This window comes from Anomalospiza imberbis, chromosome 10 (genome assembly GCF_031753505.1).
Source record: "Anomalospiza imberbis isolate Cuckoo-Finch-1a 21T00152 chromosome 10, ASM3175350v1, whole genome shotgun sequence".
In the NCBI taxonomy this organism is placed as follows: Eukaryota; Metazoa; Chordata; class Aves; order Passeriformes; family Viduidae; genus Anomalospiza; species Anomalospiza imberbis.
In genome coordinates this window covers 17,532,145-17,554,083 of record NC_089690.1, presented here as the reverse complement: position 1 = coordinate 17,554,083, position 21,939 = coordinate 17,532,145, and the positions used below count along the sequence as shown (strand labels likewise).

Below are 21,939 nucleotides of genomic sequence, written 5' to 3'. Positions count from 1 at the left end.
AGTGGTCTGTTAAACTCCTACCTGGAAAGTGGTTTGTTCCAGGTCATGGTGCCTCTTCCCTGGCGGTCTGTGCGCTCTGCTGTGCTTTTCAGAACCACGCTCATGCAGAGCAGTGCCTGAGTTTCCCTCGGGACTGGAGCTGAGTTGTAGATTTGCTTATGCTGAAGTGTTGAGTGGGTTGAGTTGTGGAAGCAGGAGTGGGAGTGCTGTGTTGGCTCTGGCCATCTGCCAGCGTTGTGCTCCCTGGCAGAGTGAGGGGAAGCATTTAAAGAGCATTAGGATTCACCCAGGGTTGTGCTAGAGGTGGGTCACAGCTGGAAGCTACAGATGCTCTGAATAAGGTAGCTCAGAATTAACCTACATGTCCTGTCAGAGAGTGTTTATTCTCTCAATGCCCTGAAGATTGCTTCCTTTTGAGAGCAGAGATGGTATCAATACAATTTTGGTCTCCCACCATCCCTCTTTCTGTGTGAGACCACAGCAGTTCACAGAATGTGGAGCAGCAAGGAGGGCAAGGTCTAGGGAGAGACAGGTTGTCTCCTGTTCAGGACTGAGACGTCAAGGACTGGAGTTGATGTGGGAATTAGTTTCATTCTTGTGTGCTTGATTGAAAGAGTTTCAGAAGAACCTCTGGCTGAGTGTGCACCTGTGTTACAGCCATGCAATGCTCTTCTAGATCTTTCTGTAGCAGAGGCTGTTCAATGCCTGTGACAAGCCCAGCGTGGTCATGTGGAGCTGTTGAGGGAGGTCCCGCTGGGTTTGTTCCCAGTGCGTGGTGGTTCCTGGGGGTCAGGGTGCTGAGCAGTGCTTTTCCTCCCTGCTGAAAGCAGATGTCCTTTGGGACAGAGCCATGGACCTGTTCCCAGCTTGACTGCAGAGAGGCGCTCCTGTTTATAACAGGGTTCCGGTCTGCCTGGAGAAGGGTTTTGGGGATGTTTGGAAGGCTCATGGAAGGTCTCCCTTGTGCTAGAAGGGATGCCGAGACTCAGGCAGCAGCCTGGAAAAGGGTGACTTGGGGGAGGCTGAAAAATCAGCAAGCAGGGGACAAGGGCAGTGTGTTTACTTGTGTGGAAACCACAGGGCCTGTGAGAGAGGGGTCTGCCAGGATGGCCTGGAGGGTGCTGGGCCCTGGAGAGCAGCACAGCTCCCACGAGCAGTGCTCAGGGAGTGCAGGAGGTGGTGGGAGGAGAGGCTTGTGGGAAGCAGTGAAGGGTGAGTTGGGGAGGTGAGGTGTGTCCTTGTGCCCACTCTGCTGTTGATTCCAGTTTGGGAAGATGTGCTGAGCACCAGCCCTCTCCAGGGACCCAAAGCATCCATTTCCAGCATTCATTAGGGCTTGCTGGGATTTCTAGCCTCTCTGTTTCAAGAAATATGTGAAAACACTTGTGCTGTACCTGTGAAGAACATCTGTTTCCAAATATAACTGTCCCTTAAACCCATATTGCAAAAGAGACCTTCCCCTTGGGTAGGTACATGGTTGGGATTCTCCTCTGCACCGTTCACCGCCTCAGGCTCTCCTTGCTCCACAGTCCAGGGAGCTGGCTTGTGAAGCATTGCCTGTTGTGGCTGTGCACATTTGGTTTGCCTTCTTACTTCTGTATAGATGACTACATGAGTATTTATAAATCAGTAATGGGGATTTCTTTCTTTTTGGTCTCTGCTTTTTGTAAAAGAAAGGCTTACTTGCTGAGTGCTAGCAAATAGCTCTTGATTGAATCCCAGATTAAAAGCCTGCCTCTTCAGGGTTGTTAATGTTGCTTTTTAAGTCCAGATGTAAATTAATAGAGGCTATTTTTTGGTACAGTTTGGTACAGTCTGTATTAAGGACTTTTTTACATTGTCTCAAGAACTCCTATTGTTCTCTAATGAAGAGATTGGGCAGTACATGAAGATACTTGGTTATTTTGTCCATTAAAGCCTAACCCAGTGAATAACCTTTTTATCCTTTCAGTTAATGTTAATAAATCAGGAGATTTTTTTTGCAAGATTCACTGATAAGAGAAATTTAATATGTACTTCTACATCTATAAATTGTTGACCAAAGTGTTTTTTTTGCAAGAGTATCTTGGAATCTCTGGCTTGGAGTTTGGTTAGTAGGTGTGAAGTCATGGAAGTCAAAAAATGGGGCAGTGAGCACCCTGGATGCTCACCTCAAGCAGCAAATAGTTAATCCACTGAAACTGGAAAAGATTATCTTTAAGAACTGTGTAAATAGTAATGTTTGCAGAAAGGTAATAGGTACAAAATGTTTACATTTGCCTATTTTAAATGTGATTTGCCGGCACAGGTTTTCAAGTCTTCTTTCTGCAAAGAACAATAAATAAAACTTTAATGTATAGTAGAGCAAAATCAATAGATATAATGATTACTATTTTATTAAGTCTTTTTGTAAAGTGTTCAAGAATATTTTATTACTCAGGCTGAAATGCATTCTCTGTGTGGGTGGATACTCAAAGATAGGTCTGTTTTTTTCCTACCCCCAGTGGTAGAAGCAGTGTACACTGAAAGGCACTGGGGAGTTAGAATTTGTCAGGGAGACAAAGTACCATGAGCTCCTGAGTTTAGCCAAAGCTGTTGCGACCACCTTGATTGTACGGGACTCAAATCCAAGCAGTGGCTGTGTGTTAACTTGCAATGGGCCTAGGCTCTCTGAGGTGATACAGTGCAGTATCAGATGAGAAAAAGGTTTTATTTATTACAAAATACGAGTGAAAAAAATGGAGGATGTGTTTTATAATTGCCATATTTAATGGGAATTTTCCTTTTTTCGATTTCATGCAGTTGCCTGTGACATCTCCTGTTGAGTAAACTGAGACTGGAACATCTCGTATCAGCTCTTGTACCTGTACCTGCCACGATGAGAAGTTGCATAAGGTTCCTTTTTTCTTGTTAATTCATGCTTTTATTGTAATGTAATTGTTATAAGCAGGTCAATTAGTAAACACATTCCTTGAAGGATTTTTTTCTTTCTCATCTAACAAAAGTTTTCTTCTGAAACTAAAGGGTATAACAGTATTAGTATAAGTAGTATATCAGGCCAAATCACTGATTATACATTAAGAAGGATCAGTCCTGAAAAGTACTGATTTACTTCTCCAGACTCATGAATGAGTGCTCTGGTTGCTGCTTCTTTCTGCTGTTGAAAAAGTGTGTCAAACTTAATTTACAGTCTTGCTCTTTCCCATTTGGTGACTACCAGACTAAACATGAATTACATGTAACTGACCAGATCTTATGAGTGTCCAGAACCCTTTGCTTGAGCAGATTTTCTATAAGTTGTATTGTTGTACAAATTAGCAGCTCTTTCATCCAGTATTTCACCTCCCAGTCTTTCTTGCATCACTAGTCAGGGTCTGAGCACTGAATCCTCAAAAACCCCAGCAGGATTATGTGAAACCAGGATGGATGCATGTTTTGTAAGAACCTGAGTGTTTACAGCTAATCTGCAACCAAACCACTGAGTTAGAATATTATCACATGTCATGTGGGTTTTTTTGTCAGTGATTAAGCAGGACCTACCTAAGAACAAAATTCCAGTGCTGAAAGTGCAGTGAACTTTGTCACTGTGCCATAGTCTCATACTTGCAAAAACTGCTTAGGATCATGTCCTCTGCTTTCTGTTCCCTGCCCCAAAGTGATGGGTTTGCTTACACTCTTTTTATGGTCAGAAGCAGTCATCTACTTCCAAAATTAAAAAATACAACATATTGTACTTCAATTACATGTTAAAACCATGTATAGTATTTCACTAAACCTTTCAAAGTTTTGGGTTTTTTGGGGTACTATTTTTTTAAAAGTCAGAATATTAAACAGCAAACATTGCTTCCCTTTTAGACCTTCCAGATCTGCTATAACCTTGAAAATTTCACTAAAACTTCTAATTTTTAGATTAGTTCTGCAAGTTGATTTTTAATAATGTATTTAATTTTGAGTTTTTAAAGTAGCATACATTATAGGTTTGAAATAGTAATTGTTACAGAGAAGAATGCATGAGCAAGCATTGTATTTTAATGAAAACAATGTTGTTCTTTTACATTGTTATTAAAAGTGATTTTCTTAATGGAGGTTGAATGACCTTTTGTATACGGAAAAAAAAACCAACAGAAAATGTACTGTCATGTTCAGCTGCATTGGTTTTGCTTACTGTAAAACGTAATTGCCTTACATCTAGCACTCCAGCCTCAAGTCAGCATAGAGTTCTGCTTCTACATTGTCATCAAAATGATTTTTTAATTGAATGTTTAGTGATCCATTTAGCTGACTTTGTACTCCTGGGAATGGCAGTTATAAATCTGTTGGGCACAAAGGCATTTTAAACTACATCTCCTTTGCTTACCTGGTATTTACCTCTTCAACAACATAGCAAACAAACAAAATGATGAGTTAAAATGCAACTTCTGTTCTTCAGTTACACAGGAAAAGAGAGGGAGCCTTTATATTGCCACCAAGGAATACCTTTGTGTCATGGCTCAGCTCTCGTTAGAACCATTGCCCTACAAAGATACTGGAGCTTATTCTTCTAATGAGACTACTGGAATGTATTTTTATTTCTTGTTCCAAAAGGCATTGCACTTTTCCCATGTCCAATTACAATGGTAATTGCAATTAGTTACAAGCATAGATACTCTGTAAATATCACAGTCTGAAATCCATTGCTAAGACATTGGCACCCAAGCTCCCTCTGTTGCTAAAGTTTGCTATCTCCTAATTATAAGAGTTTGAAGGAAAAAAGGGAGTCTTACTCAGCCTGTAAGACAAGAAACTTCATTTGCAAAAGATAATTTTTAATCTTAAAAACATTACATTTTGAGTGAAAAAAATTGTCTTAATTTTTAAAATAAACTGTTTTCAATAGATGACTTGTAATAGTCTCACTTTTGTGAAGGAACAACTGAAATAATTAGCAATTTATTAGATGCACATCAGAGCAGAGTTCTAGAGCATGATCCTTGCTTTTCTGAGCCAGGGGACAGTCGAAGACATTTCCCTTTAATCTGTCCTGTGGAGTGATCCTTAGACCTTTTCTTGCAATGCAGCCTTCTCTGAAATGGTGAGCAAAGCACAATTTATGTTTGCAATTCAAAGCAAAGATTTCCAGGTTTGGGGGTTATTATGCAAGGCTGAGCCAGAAGAGACGGCTTGACGTGACACTTTGGCATGGTTATAGAAATAGTGGAAAAGGTTCCTCTCTCCTTCTGAGGAAAGCATAAAGCTGTTGGGATAACTAACTGCAAAATTAAGTGGGAGGCTGCTGTTCTGGAAGGGTTCAGTGCCTCTCTAACCAAGGAAAGTTATGAAACCTAGAAAGAATATTATTTTAACAGCCTTGACTATTTGTCAGATAGGGAATTTCTTTGGGGAACAGTTTGCCTAAAGCTATTTAATAAGTTACTTTAATTTCATATGTAGCAGTGTTTGGTTAAATTCTGTTTCTACTTTTTAGGCAGAGAGAAGTTCTCCAGCTTTATAAGGAGAAAAAAGATCTTCATCTCCTGAACTGTGCCAGGCAAAATAATAGTACAACATAAAACTTTGTAAAAAATGGGTAAACTCTTGTAGTGTGAACTCTGGATTCAGCTTTTAAACATCTTGTTCTGTGCTGCTATCAACACCAGTATATTTTTTCTGGCCTGCAGTAGCTGATTGGCTGGCTCCTGATTATTTTCATTAAGTATCCTTCAGTGGCAGCCTAAGAACATAAGTCTCTTCAAGTGATTACTGATTTGCCCTTTAGCCTATTTAAGTTTGTTTTCTGTTTGTCACTGCTTTTTGCCTTTGATCTGAAAATTAAAATATATGCACTTCCAGTTAATTTTTTTATATTTTAAATCTTTTCTCCACTGCTGCTTGTTGCAGTAAGTTCCTACTTTGAGCTCCTTGCTCTTTGATTTCTAATGATTTATTTGACTGTGTTTCTCAGGGTGCTCTGCAGAACAGACTTTGATGTTGTTTGGTTCCTTCAAACTGCCTGTAATGATGCAGTGTTAACAGTGAGATGACAGCAGCTTGTTAGGGAAAAAGATGGTCATAAAATATTCTTGTTTGGAGTTTTAGGAAGTTTTATGTTTCAGGGGAAGATGGAATGAATCTCATCCTAGAAATGAAGGATGCTGGATTGATCCATTCCCAAAGTGACTGCAGATCTAGGATTAATGAAGCAAGGTTTCCTTCCATTACTACTGAAGGAACGTACATGATTTAAACATTACTTTTTTTCAACTCAAATTTCTGTTCTTTAGGGTTTTCAGAGAGTTAATGGAGGAAAAGTCAAAGAGTGTAAGACATCAGCAAAGAATAATACATCTCATGAATAAAAATTTACTTAATTTAGAATTGTCAAAAGCTGTGCATCTTACGTGTACATTATTAAATGCTTGGTTTATGATACTGCTTTTAATAAATTGTATCAATACATTGGAAAGGTTAACTGAGTGAAGTGCATTTGTAGTTTATTATGTACAAAACAGTTTTTCAGCTAGTGACTCATTGACTGTTGCAGAAATTAATCTATAGCCATTATGGCAACCATCCCTGATTTCCATAGGGATTTCAGTTATTTTTTTGATTTACCTTTTTAATCTTTTAGACAGATTGCATAATTTCATGACTCAACAGTAGACTATATTAGAAAGTTGCATCATCATTATGGTCATTGGATATAGTAAATTATGCTTTAAAAAAAGACAAAGTGAATATCCTGCCACCATTAAGGATCTGGGAAAAGTTACACATCTCTTCATTGTGCTGTTAGGTATTTGGGGATATTTATAAGCTCTTTTCTGGTATTTACCCAGTATTACTTAGCTCATGTTTATTGATACAAGTGGGCTCATTGGATACTGGTTCTGAGACTGAAATAATAAGACTGATGGGAAGTTCCTAGGAATAAACCAGCAAAGTTCTGTCACATACACATCTTTCCTTCTCTCAGGTGGGTGTCCCAGTGTGTCCAGCACTTGGAAAATGTTTCAACATCAATGGTCAGGGTTCCCATGTGCAGAACGGTGACATTGCCCATGTTCCTAGGGCTTGTTGGGAGGCTGATGATTCACAGTCAGAGGTCACAGAGATTCCTAGTCAAGGTGCTCATGGAGGTGCTCTGATGTTGATGAGGATCTTTTAAATTGTATAATCACAAAATGCTTTCAGATAAATACCTGTGATGCACATGTCATTGTACTGCAGTCTGCTGAAGGGGAATGAACAGTTCCACCTCGTGTGTCTGCTTTCATTTGTGTGTGGGGTTCAGACTTCTGACTCCTGCATAAAGACACCTACTGGGATATGGATTGTAATATCATGTTTAAAAATGCCCCCCTGCCAACAGCGATAGTTTACTACAAACCTTTTCTTTTCTCTTTTCAGATCTTTTTGGACCCCTGTCTAGCTGATCCATGTTTCCAAACTGTCTCTTGTAACATTCTCAAGCGGCCAAAATGAAGTTGAAGCATAACATCAACCCTGTTCTTTTACAGTTTATAAACTTCATAGTCCTGGTGTACTCCCTTGTAACATACATTCCATGGTACATACTTTCAGGATCAAAGCAGGCTATAGCAAAAGCCAAGCAGGTTAAAGCCAGACCTGTGAATAACAAGCCTGGGGGTGCATACAGATCTGTGAACAGTCTGCATTGCTTAGCTTCAGTTTTATATCCTGGGTGTGATACACTTGACAAAGTCTTTAAATACGCTAAAACTAAATATAAGGACAAAAAACTCTTGGGAACACGTGAAATTCTGAAAGAGGAAGATGAAATCCAGCCATCAGGAAAAGTTTTTAAAAAGGTAAGTATTTTTGCAGTCTGCCTTCAAGAATTTTTTTTCCAAAGTATGTTTACTTTCTTATGCAGCACTTGTAGTCCAGTAAAGCAAAGCTGGGGAAAAAATAAATTTCACTGCTTAGATTCAGTAGCTGTGAAAAGAATTAAATGATCTAATTCCCAATCTTTCAATACTTGGCGTTTGGACCAAATCTAAATGTTTTTGTACTCTTGAATAGATATCCTATTTATGGTTTCAGTCAAAGAAAAAACACAAGTATGTTTTAAGTATGTGCTTGTAGTATTCAGCTGGTGATGTAAGTGGCTTTAAAGGTTTCTTTTTTAAGTGAACTTTAAAAAGTCTCCCTTTGTGTTATTCTGAACTGTCATCGCATAAGCATACAAAAATTACTAGACGCCAGTACTCAGATGTGCCTTCCCAGCAGTCTTAGTTGTGATTTAAGGATTTTTTGTTCTGTCCAAGCAATTCAGGACTTAAATGAGTTTTTTGTTAGGAAAAGGATTGCTCAGATTTTATTGGAAGAGTCTTTTTTTCTTTGAGTCTCCTTTAAGGTGAACTACTCTGCTAATCTGTAATCCTGATGTGTGTGGGAGATGTGATTTCAGTATCTGAAAACAGCTCTGTTGTTTCAAGGGACTGACTTTTTCAATGTATTATGTTCAAGCCTGTATTGTCATTTGCTGCTTTGTATTTTTTCAGACACATTGAGAAATGCACTTTTGCCTGAAGAAGGGCAGAATACTGCAACAGAATGTTCATATTTGTGCATCTCTGTGTGTTGAAGTTCTGCATTTCTGTATTAGAAATTGTTAAATCCACAATAGATAACTTTTTGTTAAGATTAGTTTCTGTGCAGATGGAAAACATTTCTTTTCATGCTGCTAGTTTTAATTCTGATAGAGGAGTATGTTTAAAATCTAATTTGCTTAATATGACAATATATGGCAAAGTTTAGTTCTGTTAAAATCTTTGTAATAAACTTTATTGTTAGTGAAACTTCCCTTTAGCTGTGGAGGTAGTTGTGCAGTACGAAGGAAATGCTGGGATGAATGGTTACGTGTATTCTTGCTTGATGCACATTTTGCTGCCTCATTACCCTATAAAGAAACAAAGTTCAAGTTGTATGAAGAACAGCTTCTGAACGCAGATCAGAATTTTGGCTGCCCTGTTTTTTACATAAAAACATGTGCCCTGTTTTTTAATCATGTTTTTGAATGTAAGACTTAAGAACTTAGGAGTTTTAGTCTTTTCCATTATGCAAGCAAAACGTTGTGAATATTGGAAAGCTGAAGGATGTTTGTGTTGATCCACTTAAATTGCTTGTTTGTGAGTATTTAGGCTTAGAAACTACCCAAGTTAGGTAATTTTGTCTAAGCTTGACACAAGCGTTCATTGTGGTCAATTGCCATACTTGCCCTCCTGTTACCTTGTTCCAAGTTGTGACATTATCACACAAGTCCACGTTTAAATTTTTTTTCTGTTATGGAATACAGTGTTTCTTAAGACCTCATAGCATTTATTAGCAAGTGAGGAAAATCAGAACATTTCACAAGATACCTTGTTGATTCTAAATGTCGGGGTTCCCTTCCCTGGATTTCTTTCATTCCAGGCAGCTTTTATTGCCTGGTTTCCTTTAGCACAAAGCCAGCTTGCTGAGGTTTGGTGCAGTCCTTCAGAAAGGTGCACAACAAGTTTAATTCTTAGGTATAATCCATCTTATTTCTCTACCTTACAGGAGCTGCAATATATTTTAATATTATTTATATAGATGTGTCTATATATGTGTGTATGTATATATATCAGAAAAAGTAAAATTCTCACCTTTTGATTATTGGGAAAACTAAGTGTCCTCGCATTTGTAGCTAAAATTATTTAGCACTTCTTAACATCTTTAAGATCAGATACTCCCATTAATTTATTGAGAGAACAGTGATATCTCAGATAATCTGTAATTTCTTCAATTTTTATAATAATGTACTGTTGCAAAAATGTGTTTATGTGGCAATTCCAAAGTAGCAGAAATTCATGGATGTGAATAAAATAGAAATACTTGCTTATGCACTTGTTGCATTTCATAGTAATTAATAAATGGTTAATTCTTCTATTTCCTTCTATAGTGTACTCTCCAATTTCCTTTTTCAATATCATGCATACCTAATATTAATTTCATAAACCATGTATTTAAGTCAGTATAAAATAATGTTGAAAATACCTCTGAGATTAAAGACATAATTAAATTGGAAAAGGGAATTAATTTAACCACAGCTGAAATTTTATGATTCCCAAAAGATGAGCTTCATTATTCTGTGTCGTCTCAGTTTTAGGTTATACGATCAGGTGCTTGCTTTGAGCTGTGTTGGTATGTCGATTTGGCTTTGTGTGTGTGTGCTTCCATTGGTTTATTTTGAGAGAGATGTCTGTTTGTTTTGGGGGTTGGTTGTTTGTCTTGCTCAGCTTTAAAAAGGGTTGGTAACCAAGAACAGAATTACTGGGAACATAATAAATAAGACATAGTGGGGAGAAGAAAACACAGCTTTGTTGGGAAAGGTGATGCATCTAAAGCCAGAGAGACTTGGGTGCGGCAGTAAGCACATGGGCAATTCTTGGAACTCAGAGCTTTTCTCATTATTGGTGATACTGAAGCTTTAAGTGAAGGTTCAGGAAGGTTCTTGCCATGCCAAGTCATTGAGCAGCCAGAGAGTCACATATGATGTTGAAAACCATAGATTGCTATATAAGTGGTGTGTTAGAGTGAGGGTTTTCAGATATATTCAACTACAATCCATGTGTTCAGGTGAAAAAGGCTAAAGTGGGCATTTCAAATAACTTCCTTTGTATTATTTTTAATATACTTTTACAGGAAGATGTATTTAACTCATGATCACTAGTTTCCAAATCATAGTCAATGTTCTTTAAACCTTATAAGGTGTTTTTAGGAAGAACTTTAAAGGTAACTGAGATCAGGTAGTTTAATGACTCTACATGGGCCTGCAGCTTCATCAAGAACGTTTTATTACACCTTTGCACTAAAAATTTTAATATGTTTCTAAAACCCAGGTCAAAGAAATACTAGCTGTGTGTTTAGTTTTTGCTTTTCTGGATTTCCAAGTGTTGATAGTCTGGATACTTCCTAGTACTTTGTGCCGTGTGAGGTGTGCCTCAGCGTGCAGTTTGAGCCTGGAGCACGAGAGGGCAGCGTTTTCCTATGGAATGCTGCGTTCCCGGTGGAACCCCAGAGCTGCAGGCCCTGCTGGCTGCTCTGTGGGGCTCTGCTCTGTGCTCAAACTCGCTTCTTGCGCCCTTCTGCCAGCTCTTGGACAGTTAGTTTCTTTCCATGAATTATCAAGCAGAAGTGAGCTCTGAAGGTTGTGGAGTTTAGTGTGTGTGAGCGTTTAAAGGATTATGGTGCCTAATGCCAGTCTTTCCACCTGTTGGCAGCAGAAGCAGAATCACAGAACTGTTAGGGTTGGAAGGGACCACTGGAGATCACGCAGAGCAGGTGGCACTGGAACGTGTCCAGGTGGGTTTGGAATGTCTCCAGAGAGGGAGACTCCGCACCTTCCCTGGGCAGCTGCTCTAGTGCTCTCCACCCTCAATGTAAAGAATTTCTTCCTCATGTTGAAATAGAACTGCTAATGTTTTAGTTCATGGCCTTTGCTTCTTGTCCCATCACTGGGCACACTGAAAAGAGCCTGGCACCATCCTCTTGGCACCCCTTTGAGATCTCATTATTGCATTAATGAGATCTCCTCAGTCTTCTGTTCTCCAGACTAACCAGGCCCAGATCCTGCAGTCTCTCCTTGCAAGAGGGATGCTCCAGACCCCTCATCATCTCTCCAGTGGCATCCACTGGACTCTGTCCAGTAGCTCCTTGTCTTTCTTGCATTGTACATTGGAAAATGTTAGCAAAGGCTACTGAGGGCAAGGCCAAGAAGGGAAATGAGTTTGGAGACACACTCCAATATGAGGAGTATGAGATAAACCTGCTCTGTGTCCTGCAGAGGAAGCTGATAGAGAAATGCAGGAGAAAGGTACTCGGAGCCAGTTTAGTAATATGTATATATGAGCGTCTGTTATTCACTAATGTATATATATAATATAAATGTCATAGGGATGGAATAGAGAAGAAACACTGGTCATGGGGAAGGAACACTGGAATTTGAATATATGGAAGGCAGTAGGAAAGTAAAACTCAAAATTACTGCATTGAAAATGGTCTTACCAGTTCTCACATCCGTGTTCTTCAGAAATGTATTTTTATATAAATAGCTACAGCAAACAGTCTACGCATCCTTAGAAAGGATTTTTCCCTTTTAAGAAAAGAAAGCACCAATGAGGTGGTCTTTCACTACATATCAACAAGCTTAAGATGAAGTATTTAAGAGAATAAAAAAGGGGGAGAAAAGCAGAATCGCAAGTATTATTTGGAGAGATTAATTTTTGGCCATTGATTTATGTTCCCCAGTTCAGTGAGAGTGGTGGAAATTACTAAAACCTCTTATGGATTGGCAAGCTTACCAGAAACAGTAACAAGAATCTGCTTGTATTTCTTGGCCTAATTATTTGTGAGCAGTTTTCCTGAGGCTACACTGTAGGTGAAGCATAATGAGGGAAAGGGTATTGCCCAAGTCACTGCCATAAATTGTTTTCAGCTGATGAGCTTGTCAAGAACTTCCCCGTCTGCCAAAAATACTGCCTTTGGGGAAAAAAAAAATCCCAAATTGGAATTTAAATTCCAAATTACCAAAATTTCGATGGACAGGAAGAGGTGCAATATTTTTTTTGGAAGCAGTGAGAGTTTTCCAAACCAGAAATATCTTGCTGTGTTGAAACAAAAAGGGACAAAGTTTGAAATTTAGTTCCCATTGATGAATGAAATATGGAAAAAAGAATGAACGAGCTTTACTAGTTCAAGCTTTTTCTAGGTTGTCTTTAGTGTTTGCATTTATTACTAATGCTTTGTAAAGAACATGTCAGAAATACTTGATTAAAATTTGTTTTTCAGAATTGTCAGTGTGCTTATATGAATAGGTAGGTAGGATATAATAATTTAGAGTATTGATTTTCAGTATAAGACATCTTCATATGGAAATGTCTAGGTTGGTCTCAAAGAAATGTCCTGTCACTCAGTAAGGAAGTAGTACTGCAAGGTGCAAGTGCACACAGAAATCTGGGTAGTGACCTGTAAATTCAAATCCAGTTTTACTGTGCACCAGCTTTCCCATATGGAAAAGTGAGATTGCATAATATATTCTACATGACTTCTCGGAACTGAGGCTTGCCAGTAATTTCCTATCCTGTCTTCTGTCCTGCTTTTATTTAACAGTAAAAAAAGGCAAAATTATTACTGCTCATCCCCTTGACATTTGTTTCAGAATAAAGGGAAAGGTATTTCACAATTTCTGACTGAGGGCCCATGGATATACTGCATTCTGGAGTCCAGTTTCCATTTCCTTTTTTTTTTTTTTAAGTGAACATCTGAGTGTCACGTTTGTGTAAAATTGTAGCCCAAATATCCAAGAAAGCAAATATAGAGAATGTACTGTGCTAACTAGTGCTTCCTATCTTTTACATAAACCAATTTTTTTAAAAAAGTAGACGTATGTGGGCCAGATTACCACACAGTCTTTCAGAGGGCTCCTGAAGCTACAAAAGATGGTGGGAATAATATACTTTCCCTTCTGTGAAAATAGAAACTGAGGTGGTAACATGCATGGAGATATTGCATTGTGATATGGTATTTATGTTGGAACTTCCACAGGCCCTGTAGCTTTTGGCAAGAAAAGGTATCATCTTTATCTTGAGTAAACTGCTGTTACAATTCAAGCACATGTTACTCAAACATCCCTGGATTCTTCCTATGGCTGAAGATCTAGTAGGACATGTGTTAAGGATTTTCATTTTCTAAATTGATTTTATTATTCTTATTAGGTCATCCTTGGCAAGTACACCTGGCTTTCTTACGAAGATGTATACATTAAAGCTGTTAATTTTGGAAATGGCTTAGCAGTCTTGGGTCAGCAGCCAAAGACTAACATTGCTATCTTCTGTGAGACCAGAGCTGAGTGGATGATTGCAGCCCAGGCCTGCTTTATGTGCAACTACCAGCGTGAGTACCTGTCTTCCCTGAAGTTTTTACGGCTTTTGATCCCACAGTCTGAAAACAAAACTCTTTTTTGCTTTGCTTTATGTACTTAGAAAACTTTATCTAGATTTTATATAGAACATCAGACTTTTCAAATAAAAAAATACTGCATAAGGTAGAAACCTTGCGCTTGGTAGCCTTTTGCTTTAGTGACTAGAGAAACCTGTATCTATTGGCAGATGGGGAGAATAGTTTGGGTAAGTATAGTTTGCTCAATGAATTTGTGAGAGGTTTATTTTTTTTTCATCTCAAATCAGTACAGATTCCCAAGTTTCTGAAAACAAACAAACAAAAATCACACATGAATTCATTGACTCAGTTTCAGGAGTTGACGTCAAACCTTCATCTGTGCCTGCAAGTTTTGTTTTATCTTATCTGGATATTTTGTCAGTTCTTCAGTTTTGATTTTGGTCTGGCCATTTTTTCTTGGTCAGGAATGTACTGAGTGCTGGTCTCAGTGTGCTATAGCTGTTTAAATGTCTGTTTCGTCATCGCTCCTTAGTATGTCCTTTACCTAACTAAGCCCAGCTTGGCTGGCTTCTGTGATGCTCTCAGGAGGACACATCTTGTCCCTCAGACATGCCAGAAACTGCTGTTCCTCACAGGCTTTGACCTTTTCCCTCCTGTGCCACATTTACCCTCCTTCAGTAAGAGGTGGGCTGTAAAAGCCAGGTGTGCAGAATTTCCTGATTTCCTGTCTAGATACACTAAAGATGTCTATCAATTATACTTTTTTCAGATTTTGGAAGCAAGTCTAATAAGATTTATATTTAAATGATCCCTCTTTGCTCTGAGCACAAGTCTGTTTCAGTTGGAGAAGACCATGATGATGAGTATGTAGCAGTTTCCATTTACATAAGTTTAAACTCCTGTCTCTGGTTGTTTTGCATGTACCTTTTGCTGTGTTGGTCCCTCAGTGTTGAGAATGGAGCTGGTGACAAGATGCACTGCTCTGGCCCTTAACATTTCAAAGTCAGGCCGCTTGCCTTGTGTGGCAGGTGGCTCTGTGGACAAGGAGAGGGTGGATGTTGTGTACTGGGACTGTAGCAATGCCTTTGGCATGGCCTCTTGTGGTACCTGTACAGCCAAACTTCACATAAAGATGAGTCAGAGGGACCATTGGCTGCAAGGATTGTAAGCCACACAGCAGAGTTACTGGGCAGCCTTCAGTGGCTGACAGTGACTCCAATACTGCTTAATTTCTTTATTGAAGGCCTGGATGATGGGGCAGAGTGCAAACACAGGAGGTCCCAGCTGGTGGCATGTTGGGGGCAGCAGCCAGTACACTCCAGGTTGGGGCTGTTGTGCAGGGGAGCCTGTCAGCTGGAAAAGTGGGTTGTCCGGAACCTCATGGAATTCAGAAAAGGCACTAAAAATTTCCTCTGTGTGTGCTGGAATGCACCAGTATAGGCTGGGGGACAGCTGGAGAGAGCAGCTTTGCAGGGAAGGACCTGAGGGTTCTGGTGGGCCATGAGTCACCCAGGATTTTGCAGCACCTTCTTGCAGTGGAGGCCTGCAGCATCCTGGATGGTAGCATGAGTGTAGTAGCTAGGTCCAGGAAAATGATCCTTCTCCTCTGGACACTGCTAGAACCACACCTGGACTACTGTGTCTGCATTGGGGCTTGCTATCAGGAAAAAAGGTGCTGACATCCTGGAGCAAGTCCAGTGGAGGGCTGCCAGTATGCTGGTGAGGTTGGAGAATGTGACATCTGAGGAGAGGCTGACAGAGAGGGGTCTGTTCAGTGTTAAGATGAGTGAGTTCAGATCTTGTTGCTGTCTGACACTACCCAGTGGGAGCATGCAGAGGAGATGGAGCTAGGCTCTGCTCACAAAGGTGTGCTTTGATACTACTGCAGGCCACAGTCACAAGTTCAATGGCAGGAAAATTTGATTGCATACTAGGGCAAGCATCTTCCTTGTGAGGGTGGTTCCATATCAGAACAGGAACAAAGAACGGTTGTGAAATCTTCATCTTTGGAGATCCATAAAACCCAGACGGGCCATGGCTCTGAGCACTCTGCTGCAATGGGTGGAGTGTGCAGGTGCTCTGTGCAGGTGCCTTCCCACCTGAATTGGTGATGTTTTTGGTTGGTTCTTCAGTGAGTAAATGCTGCTGACCTGCCTACCAGAGCAAAGACCTGCACAAACTATTCTTAGATAAGATGCCTGTGCTGCTTTTAAACTACGTGTCTCTGTGCCAGTTCCCTTTTATCACTTTTGGGATCTGTTAGATTCCTAGTGGCTATCCTGGGAATAAAATGCAAGGGCTTGTATAATTTTTTTCTCTTTGGAACTGAAGCGCATTTACAAATCCTAGGGAGATTTGTAATTTGAGAGGAGAAATCTGAGCGAGGGGCTGGATGTTGTGAGCAGAATGGTATGTGTGTGTTTTGGGTTTGCTGGATTAGTGCTTTAAATCCCCTTGCTGAGACGTGCCTCGGCACACACTCTGACGTGGTGTTCAGCATCTAAGCTGTGTCATCTTCTGTGAACTTGGCTGACTTGTGCTGGCAGATGAAGAGAGAGCTGTGCAGTGTTCACAGGCAGCTTGCAGGACAAATTGCATGATTCAGATGATGTTGAAACGGTTATAGTGGCAAGACATTGCTACGTTAGCATTTTTCAGTGTGCAGGTTTGATACCAGCTAACTGCTGTGGGGGTGTTGGGACATTTTTTCCAAATGTGAAATGTGTTCAGTCTGATGGAGTGGCCCCAGAGCTGGTGTGAACAGAGCAGGTTCATCTGCTTCGTACATAGTGTTGGAGAAAATGCCTTTTGCACTACAGAATTAAAATGAGGAAAGTCGTGTTTGTTATGGATTACTTGCACAAACAATTTATTTTATGGTTAGAAATACTTGCTTGATTTTAAATGTGACTTTTTCTGAAGTTCTCTAAGTCTTATATTTGCAGGAGGTAGAGTGGGATTGCTAGATCAGACAGAAGTAGTACTAACATGAAATCAGATTTTCTTCCTAAGTACCTCTTCATGTGTGTGAACAGCTCTTCACCAGAGTAGGCAGATAAAACACAAAAGTACATAGCCAAATGGTGGAATAGGAGAGCTTAGGTTTCATTTTCCAATCATGCTTGAGCAGAAGTGGTTTGGTCAGAATTAAATTTGGCTGAAGCCTTTAAAGGTTCATTTTGCTTTTTATTCTTGATGTATGATGGATGTTGAAATACTGTTTAACATTCCAGTTACCTTGAAATAAATTGTAAGAGTTCTATCTGTTTCTTCAGGGTAAGGTTTTGTCTTCTATGAGCTGACAAATTTAGTGGTGTTGGGGGTTTTCTTTTTGTCAAGCCTTTGGTCAGATAACAAAGACTCACTTGTACTATCGCATGTATAAAGATGAATACAAAATAATAATGTCTCAGTACGTTCTCAAGAGAATGAGGAGAGAAAAAACTATCAAAACTTTTGGATTTGCCTGAAAAAGTTTTAGATGCCAGTGTGGAGAAGGGAGAATTTCAGAGATGAGTCATTGCTCAGTTTTTCTCTCTCCATGACATCAGTGCACCATCATATAAATGGTCTCTTTCCCTTTAGCTCTGTCATATAGCTCTGAGTGTCTTAATGTACTTATTTGCAGATGAGTAATTAAGTACCCCCGTGGTTATTCCTGAGATGATGCTTTGCCTTCTGGGCGGTGTTGTCAGCTCAGTTCTGCTCGTTGGCTCGGGGCAGCTGAATTTCTGCTACATGTTTATATAACAGGGGTCACTGCAGTAAGCAGAGAGAGCTCGTGGGAACGAGGAGAGGCACTCTTCTGGACTTTGCTCCCACCAAATTAAAGAAAACATAGTGCATGTGCATTTGCCCTGCAACAGTTCTGAACTATGATGGGCTGTTTTAACAAGAAAAAAAATAAGTAGAGGTCAACGACTTACTTTTCTGTGTAAGGAGACTGCTTTTGAATTGTTTCGGGTTAGTAACTCCTTGGATTTAAAATATTAAAATAAAAATCTTAGACTACAACAGAACTATATTTAATTTTAGTTTTTCATCTTTGCTGCAGTGATTGCAATCCTAATGTAAAATGGGGTATCTTATTTTCATAATTACGTTCTTTAAATATTCAGCTATATACAGACTAAAAAGCAGAATATAGTCTGATACCTGTGACAAAACTCCCAGCAAGGATATTGTAATTATGGATTGTGTTGATTGATCTCAGAGCTTTTATGAGATGTCCCTGTTTAGTGTTCTGCTTGGAAAATAGAATTTTTTTTTTTTTTTTTGAGAGCAATGCTTCCCTGCAATTTTGAGCTGTCTTTTTTCTTCCATAGTCTCTTTTGGTCTCTTGTCATTCAGTTCCATTGATAATACCAGGAAATTAAATATTCTTTTAAAGGTGTTAATATTAAATCAATGTGTAACACTCTCACTAATGAGCTGACCTTACAAACAGGAAACTATTTTCTTATAGACAATTTTCTAAATATTTTCTTTCTTGCTATTCTGTATGATTCTCATGATGTCAGTTCAAAGTCTAATGAGTGTGATGATTAAACCTTTATTACATTATTTTAAATAGATGTCAGAACAGGCTAGTCACAGATTTATTCCTGAGTGTGAGAATTCTCTGCTGATGACACATATTGCCGTGCTGTAATAATTTGTTATTAGTAGTCAATTGTAAAAGGTTAGTAACAGAGTATGTGAATTCTGGAAAGAGAAGTCACATGGATGAAAGCTGCTTCTTTCCTGTGTGCAAGAGGAATGTTACACAGTGATTAAACTGAGAAAGCTTGCCTACTTTTCAAATGGTAAAAGCAATGACAGTATGAGAGTGGATCCAGGAGAATTTCATAAGGTGATGTGGTTTTGGGACCTCTAATTAGACCTTGGAAAAGAGTAAACAATCACGTAGAGAATGGTTGTTCATTCTGCCTTCTGGGCAGTAACTGAAGATCACACTATATTTAAGTTCAATTGTTAAGAGGCTTTTTAAATACAAAACAGTCCTATCTTTGAGTTGACAAATATTTTTACTCTGTTGCCTAAGTTGGAATAGATTAATCTCAGTTCTTTTTTGTAAACTATACTAAAAAACGTGACCCGGGGACTGACCATTTCCCATTTTGTGTTTCAGTTGTTACTCTGTACGCCACGCTGGGGGGCCCAGCAATAGTTCATGGGCTGAACGAAACTGAGGTGACCACCATCATTACTAGTAAAGAGCTGATGCAAACAAAATTGAAGGTCAGAAAACTGTTCTTGGCTATCTCTTTCCAGTGTGTCTGTTTGCCATTGTTAAATGGCCTGGTTCCATTGTACAGAGCAATGATTTATTGCCTTTCCATAAGGCAGATGCTTTTGGAAGAAAATGTATCTGTCTTCATCTACAGAAAGTGGTAGTGTGCTTTCACTGGGTTTTAGGCTGCTCAGTGAGTGGAGAATGAGCAATTTGCAGTATTGCAGAGCTGGAGTGCTGCCTGGAAAAACACCTTTACAAGAAACTGCTGTGGTTTCGGGGTGGATTTAGTGCCTATAAATGTAACAATGGGAAGAACAGAAAAATGTATAAAGAGCTAACTGTGATCATGCTCCTGGCTTATTATCAGATGTTTTCCCAGCAGAGAATGGTTTTTACGTCTAAAGATGGGTGTTTAAAGAGTTAGAGCTGTTTTTCCATGCAGGGGGAGAAAAAGTTCGCTAAACATTAGTGCAGTCAAAGAACTTTTTTGACTTACTGACCCTGATGGAATACCTAAGTGGAACAGCTAATCTGCATGAGTTTCATCATTGTGTGTTTTGGGGAAACTGGACCTTTCAGATAAAGCAATTGTTTTAATGAAAAACTGTGCTGTTGTGGAAATTTGAATGAGAATGTCCCAGACTTTAAAAAGAAGTTATTACAATGACAGTATCTATGCCATGCATATTTATTTCAGCTTGCAGTGAGAGAATGTATTTGCTCTGCTATAGGTGATGATCTTCTCTTTGTCCATGAGAACACTGATAAATGTCTTTGAACTCATGTTTTGCTTGAAATGCTTAACTAGTGATTTTCAGTATTTTTGCTAGCTTTTGTTTATTTTAAATAGCATAATAACCAAGGAGTAACCTAAAAATTATTGTGAGCTCAGTATCACCAGTTTCTCTCAGTGTTCTATGGGAAGGGAAAGTCAGTTGTGTCTGCAAATCTCTGCAGTCTTATCTGTGGGGTTTTCATGAAATAAAATACAAATCAGTAAATGTTTGGAGAAGTTTTTGGACTTAAAATTGGTAAGCTTCAAGCTTTGCAGCTATTTGAGCTTGGGAGGTTTATCCTTTAAAACTCTGAGGTGTTTTATGTTAGTGCTTTTTAAAAAGTATACAGCAGATAGCATGGAGATTTTTGTTCTTAGTTTTGGGTGGGGTTTTTTGTTTTTTTTTTTTTTTTTTTTTTTTTTTTTTTTTTTTTTTTACTTCCTTGCATAAAAGGAATTTTTAATTTCTGGACTGAATTTTCATTTTCACAGGAAATTGTTTCTCAAGTTCCACTACTGCGGCATATAATTACAGTGGATGGCAAACCCACAACGTGGTCGGAGTTCCCCAAGGGTGTCATTGTTCACACCATGGCATCTGTGCAAGCCATGGGGGCCAAGGCAGACACTGGTAGGTTCTTCCTCTTCAGACCATCTCTTTTGGTGCCCTAATTTGACCCCATTGAGTAAACTTGAAGAAACTGCAGATTTCAAAACAATGTAGATTTAAAATTTTCTGATCTCCTTTTCCTGTAAATAAAAGCTGTGTGATTTTTTTTTTGTTTTGTTTTGGTTGTGGGTGGTTGGATTTTGGGGTGTAAGATTGTTTTTGTTTTTCAATAGAGTAAAAACTGACTCTACAATCAAGTGTCACAGGTTGAAGGATAGGTTTTAGGATAAGCAATTAATTCAGGATAGAAACTTAAAAAGCATTCTTATGACTAGACTTAGTAAAACCAGATTATTCAGGGCACAGAAGGAAAATCATTGTGTAGTTTATAACAAAATAAATCAGTAATTTGTTGCCATTAAGTTTTGTAAAATTCACCAATAGCAAAATCTAAAATAATCATTTTGATCTGATAGAACTTGGTCACTTGTTGCATTTCTGAAAGTATTGATTTATTTAAAATCACTGAAATCTATTTCTGGTCTCTGTAACAATTTTAGAACTGAAATTCAGAATTTTAGAACTTATTTTAATTGTAAATTTTTATTCTTGGCTCTGAAGACCTGCCCATCCCAGTATTTTAAGATTTCAATATATTCAGTAGTTGCTTTCTTTTGTTCTTTGTGTTTTCAGAATCCCTTAACTACTGCAGGCATAAGAATGTTGGATTGTATTTTAGGAGTAGGGGGGTGTTCAATCCATCCGATTTTGATGTTCAGGGCAATGGCAGATTTGCTCCAAACTTCATGACCTCTCAATTTCTTTAGAAGATGCTTTTCCCTATTTGATGTACCAGTTTTATATACTACTAAAACAGTTTAATACAACACCAGCAGAAAAATTTTGGCTGAAATTCATTAACTCCCTGAAATTTTTTAATCTATGTGCTATGTAAAAAGGTATTTAATTTTTCTTCAGTCTTTTAAATATCACATGCTCTGCACTACAATAAAGGAACATTATCTTTGTCAAGTTAACCATTCATAAACTGTGAAATGCTATCATGAATTGTTTATGGTCAAGCATGTCCAATTAATATTAAGTAGCTATTGCTTAGTTTTTTTTTTTCCTCTGTGTTGTTCATTGTGCAGGATGGGCAGGATTCAGTGAGTGGAAAATGATTAAATGTTGCTTTTATGCCACTCATTCAGTGTGTGCACTGTGCCACATGCACTGTGTGTGATGTGGTTTCCTCTGAGTAAGCACAGGAGTTTTTGTGTTTTCTTCCTCTCAGCATAAGTATTTAAAAAGTACTTTGATCCAATGAAAGCTGTTGAACTTCTTTTAAATATTTATGGAGATGGGACCTCAGGTTAGCTCAGCAGTGCTTTGCTGCAGGTGTTGCAAATGAGGCAGTGT

At 38.8% G+C, this 21,939-nt stretch overlaps 1 protein-coding gene across 2 annotated transcripts in view; it reads left to right on the top strand.

The window, feature by feature from the left end:
- The first annotated feature begins 2,722 nt into the window (after nt 1–2,722).
- ACSL3 (acyl-CoA synthetase long chain family member 3) overlaps nt 2,723–21,939 on the top strand; it is a 34,348-nt gene continuing 15,131 nt past the window's right edge. For both annotated transcript variants that reach the window (XR_011002690.1, XM_068200949.1), the window contains exons 1-5: nt 2,723–2,874; nt 7,366–7,787; nt 13,716–13,893; nt 19,031–19,140; nt 20,403–20,541. Coding sequence is in view for 1 of the 2 variants with exons in the window: in XM_068200949.1 (XP_068057050.1) it covers nt 7,437–7,787; nt 13,716–13,893; nt 19,031–19,140; nt 20,403–20,541 (778 nt within the window). In the remaining variant the exon portion in view is untranslated. The remainder of the gene's footprint in view (nt 2,875–7,365; nt 7,788–13,715; nt 13,894–19,030; nt 19,141–20,402; nt 20,542–21,939) is intronic.